Source organism: Apis florea, unplaced genomic scaffold (assembly GCF_048593485.1).
Source record: "Apis florea isolate Af1SG1 unplaced genomic scaffold, ASM4859348v1 contig_2190_pilon, whole genome shotgun sequence".
Taxonomy (NCBI): Eukaryota; Metazoa; Arthropoda; class Insecta; order Hymenoptera; family Apidae; genus Apis; species Apis florea.
The window spans coordinates 2,104,022-2,109,901 of record NW_028256541.1 but is presented as its reverse complement, the minus strand read 5'-3'; the positions used below and the strand labels follow the sequence as shown (position 1 = coordinate 2,109,901).

The following is a 5,880-nucleotide window of genomic DNA, read 5'->3' as shown; positions in this document are numbered from 1 at the left end:
GAAAGACAAGAGCTTGAAGTTAATCGACTATAATATGCTAGTAACTTTCAAGATACCAACATTATTCAATAATGTTTGTGATTTAGTAAATAATCTGATGTGTTCAAAAATTAACTGGTATCATTAAATAATATTATTTTTTTCATACTAAATTATCAGTGACAATTGATCATATTTTGTCAATTATATTGATATATATATATATATATTATATATATATATATATATATAAATTTATATACATATATAAATACAAAAAATATATGTATATATATATATATATATGTTTAAATTGTAGTTGCGTTTTCTATATATATATATATAATAATTTTGATTGGATGATTATATTCTAATGTGTTTTTTGAAACCTTTGCCATATGGCAATAGTACATTTAATGCGAATTAATTTATATAAAAGATCTAGTTATAATTAGATTTCTGAAATGGCGCCGCAATTGCGAATTTTATCTAATGTTATAGAGGTAATATATACATATTTTTGATTTTTATTCCTTTTGATGTCATATGAATTAATTTTATGAATAATGTAAATTTTTAGCGTTTAAAAAACATAAAAAATGGTGTAACAGGTCACTTATATGGTGTAATGTATGATAATACATTAACAGTATTAACATTTAGCGTAAATATAATGAATAATATTGAAGTCAACATAAATCATACAATGTTACAATTACATATGTCTGCAGAAGTATATCTTTGTGGTATTTTACATGTTGGTGAATGTGAAGAAAAATTTATTGATGCATTTCAGGTAAAAATATAAATATAGTTATAAATACATGAAAATATATTTATTTATTTTATCTTTTTTACATTTTTATTAAAATTATTTAGGACATTGATATCACAGATAATCCATTATTTTTAAAGTATACACATGATAATTTAAAGATACAGGCATATTTTTATATTCATTTAAAACTTGAATCTATTAATGATATAAAAATCATTAATGAAAGTGATATTTGTCAAGAATTTATTTACATTCGATTAAGAGGAAGCTTACCATTAATTGCACAGGATGATAATATAATGGAAGTATTAAAAGAATCAAGAAAAAATGTAAGTTTCATATCTTATATCTTATTAAGATTCTATTTATTGTTATATATAAATTTCTGTTATATATAATTTTCTTCTAACAGATTGTATCAGGAAAAATAGGAATTCATTTTCCATCAAAAAATGCTTTTCTTTTCAATAATGAAAATATTGTAAAAGATATATCTTTAAAAGAGATTCTAAACATATCTGATAATTATGAAGGAACTAGAAATATAAAAAAAAACATGAAACCCATGGGAATAGTGGTATGTTTTTTAATGTTTATTGTTGTATTTGTTATTTCTCTGACATTTTTAGAAAAATTATATCAATTTTACTAAACTAACAGAATGCTGTAAATGCTTATATACTTTTAAAAATGTCTGGAGATAAACATTCTGAAGATAATATTAAATATGCTCCAGTACTTCAATATATAAAACGTAAGAATATTATATATTTTATTATATTTATAGTTTATAATATTATATTTTATTCTTAAATATTTAAATATGTAATTAATTTAATGAAAATATTTATAATATAGGATCATTTAACAGTTTGGAATGCAATTTATTTATTGATACATTATCTTTGGTCAATATTAATGTAAGTTCAGCAGATCTATATGGAATATTGGTAGAATCTATGTGTCGAAATATCAAATTGGTAGAAAAATGTTTTGAAAATCAACTTCAAAGATCAGAAACACCTATAAAACTTCCAATCCCCATACATTTTAAACCTCAAGGTTTCGGACATTTGATCACAGTAGTCTATCCAAATGGTTATAGTGATAAAGAAACAAGTAAATTTTTCTATTTTATTATATGATATGAATTTTATCATATTTATATAATATAATTTATATATGTCATTAAATTTCAGTAGAATATCGTGAAAATTTACATAAAATTTTGGGATTAGATATGACAAGACCTTATTTTCGTTGCGGAAATGCTGTGAAATTTTATAATGATTCAAAAACAGAAAGTATACTTATAAGTCCTCATGAAGCAATTGTAATAAATGATGGTATGTTTAATGTAATAATAAGTTTCTATTTCTATTTCTAATTCTATTTTAATTTCTATTTTTAAATATTTTTTATAAATTTTTTTTATTAGATATAATAAACAGCAATTGGAAAGTACAAATTGTACAAGGCTTATATATATATTATCATTACATGCAAGATAATTTTGATGATAATGGATGGGGATGTGCATATAGATCTCTACAAACTATTATTTCATGGTTTAGGTAATTTTAATATATAATAAAATAAATATATAAATTTTATTTAATTTTATTTAATTCTAAATTAATTATTACAGATTACAAGGTTACACTGAAATACCAGTACCATCACATCGTGTAATACAAAAATGTTTAGTTGATATAGGCGATAAACCTTCAAATTTCATTAATAGTAAACAATGGATTGGTTCTACGGAAGTAGGTTTTGTATTAGAAAGTCTTTTGGATATCAGTGTTAAAGTACTCTGTGCATCTACAGGTGAAGAAGTATCATCATTAGCTCCAAATCTACTACATCATTTTCAAACACAGGGTACACCAATAATGATTGGTAATTAACTTTTCTTATATTTGTTAATAAAAATAAATAATATATTATATAGTTATATAATAATATATTATATAATTATATAATATAATTGTTAATAAAAAAAATAATTGTCTATTGTTTCTAGTTTCATATATAAATAAATTGTAGGTGGAGGAGTATTAGCACATACAATTTTAGGAATCAGTTATGATCAAATTACTGGAGATGTTAAATTTTTAATCTTAGATCCTCATTATGTAGGCCCTGAACATTTGCCAACTGTAATAAATAAAGGTTGGTGTGGATGGAAATCAAAAGATTTTTGGAAAAAAGATGCATTTTATAATATGTGTCTTCCTCAGAGACCAGTATGTATTTGATTATAAAAATTAAAAATTCAAAACAAATAACACATAATAATAATGTTGACAGTGTTCAAAATTATTTAAGGTCAAATAGTGAATAAACAATGTAGTATATGCTTGAATGCTACAGATAATGTTATATATTATATATATAATATATATGTTATATATATAATATGTATATACACATTTTATTATAAATAGACGTATACTTAAAAAAGAATGTGCAAATTATATTTTATTATACAAATATTTGCATTTGATAGTTGATATCAAAAAGTACTAAAAAAAACATTGTTATTTGTATTTCTTTTCATTTTATAGTTAAAATTAATTGTATATTAAATGCATTTTCAAAATAGTTTTATAAATTAATTCTTTAAATAATAATATTTAATGCTAGCCTTCAAGTAATCATTCCAATTTCTTATACTAATATTGTTTTATTCTATTCTTGTAAAAATTTCAAGATATAATTTCTTGAAATTAATATTGTTGCAAAACTATATTTTGTGATTAATCTTTACTTTATAAATTCTTTATTTGTTAAAAACAAATTTATTCTATTATTACATATATTTAAAAGAAATTCTTAAGTTAATGAATTATTAAACATTTTCTAGTAATTTATTTTCATCTAAATGATTGTCTTTGTATGTTATTAATTTATTAAATTTAAAAAAAATTTATTAAATATAAATGTAAGTATTTGTATTTAGATATATTTTTAATTTGTTTAAACTGTTTGTGAAAACAAATGTAACTTGTGATTTTTTGAAAAGTGATACATGTGTTATTGGAGCAAAGAAAAAAAAAAAAAAAAGTTTTTTTTTTAAAAAATAGCATAAAAAAACTATTTTATTAGATTTCTTTTCAAAACATTTTATCAGTAGGAGTATTTTTGATATTTGAATATATTGAATAAATTAAAAATTATACAATTATTATAAATTAATATTAAAAGTATTAAAATAATATTAAAAATATTATGCCTGCCATTGAAAGAATTTGTGTTGATATTTTTTTGCAAAAACAGAAATTGATTTCTATAAATCTAATTTTTATATTATTAAATATTTTTATGTTCAAAATAACTATTATACTTAGAAGTTATTTAATATATAATAATATATATAATATAATATTACATAAGATTTAAAAGAAACAAATATTATAACATTAGAATTATTATATGCTATATTTTTGTGATTCTCTATAGAATTGAAGAATTTTACAGCTTTGTAAATTTAAATGTACATTTTATATATATTATAAATATATATATATAATATATATTATAATATATATAATATATTATATTATATTATATTATAATATATATAATTATATATTATATTATATATATATATAAATATATTATAAATATTATAATATTATATATATATTGAATTTTTTATAAATATATTTTAAAGAATTTTTGTTGAAGAAAATATATAATTAATTGTTATTTGTTCAATATTAAATAATTTTTTTATTAAAAATGAAATAAAAAATAATTTTATTTCCTATACTTTATAACACAAAACTATTATATGCATAATTTATTTAATATTACATATTTTTATACAGATTTTTGTAAAAGTTGTGCAAAACGATTTGTAATTAAAAGTGAAACATCTATAAATCTATCAACGCAATTAGTTAAGCATGTTTCTGTTCGGCTATCCAATTTGACTCCTGGTTTATCAATACATTTATCCCAACAAATATCGTTGAATTCATGAATCTAAAATTACATTAATATTATTAAAATTTGCATTTATCAAATATTTTATTACGAAATCTAATGAATGTTACATATATGAATATTATATATGTAATACTAAATAATTAACCTCTTCGACGTTTTTTACAAACATGAACAAATTTCAAATCGCTTAAAAGTATTCATAAATACTTTTAGCTTTAAATTATTTTATAAAAACTATTACCTGAGCTTGAATTAATGCTTTCTGTTTTTCAGCTATAACAAATTCTTGTAATTCTCCACTTCCAATCTTATTATCTTCCATAATATCATCACTCATTTTTTGAATATCTTATTTCTCCTATTTTTACTAAATAATTTATTTAAAATTTCCAAAATTTTATATTTTACTTTATTTTCGGCACACACGTGGTTTAATAATTGATAATTACTAAAATTGTTTACCAATGATAATCTAGTATTTTATATATTTCATATATGTATATGAACTAGTTCTATAAGTTACAAAATGTTACTATATATAAGTTACTAAACTATATAAAAAATTTAATTATTATTTTATTATTATTTTATTTTATTTTATTATTTTTATAATTCATTATAAGAAAATATTAAGCACAAAAAAATGTATTTTAATAATAATATAATTGTCCAATAGAATCAATTTAAAATTTGTTTTTATATAACTTAAAAAAACTTAAAAAAAAGTTAAAAATTTATTATTTGAATAACTAAATATAATTTTTGTATAAAAGATATAAGTTATGCAAAAAGATAATATGAAGTATATTTTAATGACAAAAGAATATTTATAATATATTTTTATATATATATTACAATTTTTCTATAATATTTGTATTATATATTATTAATAAGGTTAAGTTACATCTTATTTCCACATTTATAATACATATATATATAATGTATATATATAATATATATATATATATATAAATTTGTTTAAAAAAAAATTATTTTTAAATTATGTTTTTATATTTAAAAAAATTACATAACAATTTAATAAAATAAAAATATTAAAATATGACTTACGATGTTAAAGAGAATAAATTTTTGAGAATATATTTGAAAATATATTTCTATTTAATAATTATATAAAAAATAATATATTAATTTTGTATTTACTAAAA

The 5,880-nt window shown here is 18.5% G+C and overlaps 2 protein-coding genes across 6 annotated transcripts; one reads left to right on the top strand and one right to left on the bottom strand.

The window, feature by feature from the left end:
* Positions 1–300: 300 nt before the first annotated feature.
* On the top strand, positions 301–3,364 carry Ufsp2 (UFM1 specific peptidase 2). Of its 5 annotated transcripts, none has more exons than XR_001111666.3 (11): positions 335–482; positions 560–775; positions 859–1,086; positions 1,170–1,334; positions 1,418–1,511; positions 1,616–1,876; positions 1,957–2,103; positions 2,196–2,331; positions 2,406–2,526; positions 2,588–2,659; positions 2,807–3,364. XR_001111666.3 is itself a non-coding variant. In XM_012483777.3 (10 exons), exons 1-10 carry the CDS (start codon positions 444–446, stop codon positions 3,016–3,018), a joined length of 1,752 nt encoding a protein of 583 aa, XP_012339231.1. In that variant the 5' UTR covers positions 301–443; the 3' UTR covers positions 3,019–3,364. The 5 variants fall into 5 exon arrangements, 3 of the variants coding, with proteins under 3 accessions (XP_012339231.1, XP_012339236.1, XP_086772787.1); XR_015294997.1 differs by having other exon boundaries at positions 2,784–2,949; XM_012483777.3 differs by having other exon boundaries at positions 301–482; positions 2,406–2,659.
* Positions 3,365–4,505: 1,141 nt separating this feature from the next.
* Positions 4,506–5,830, bottom strand: Tim8 (translocase of inner membrane 8). The gene is made up of 2 exons (XM_003689695.4): positions 4,956–5,830; positions 4,506–4,750 (listed from the first exon to the last, which is right to left on the bottom strand). Exons 1-2 carry the CDS (start codon positions 5,049–5,051, stop codon positions 4,586–4,588), a joined length of 261 nt encoding a protein of 86 aa, XP_003689743.1. The 5' UTR covers positions 5,052–5,830; the 3' UTR covers positions 4,506–4,585.
* Positions 5,831–5,880: the final 50 nt, after the last annotated feature.

Coding starts and splice junctions, on each gene's coding strand:
- Ufsp2 (XM_012483777.3), top strand. CDS start 444: ATGGCGCCGCAATTGCGAATTTTATCTAATGTTATAGAG. Junction 1,877..1,956: donor TTATAGTGATAAAGAAACAA/GTAAATTTTTCT, acceptor ATTAAATTTCAG/TAGAATATCGTGAAAATTTA. Junction 2,332..2,405: donor ACTATTATTTCATGGTTTAG/GTAATTTTAATA, acceptor TAATTATTACAG/ATTACAAGGTTACACTGAAA.
- Tim8 (XM_003689695.4), bottom strand. CDS start 5,051: ATGAGTGATGATATTATGGAAGATAATAAGATTGGAAGTGGAGAATTA. Junction 4,751..4,955: donor AAGCATTAATTCAAGCTCAG/GTAATAGTTTTT, acceptor ATGTAATTTTAG/ATTCATGAATTCAACGATAT.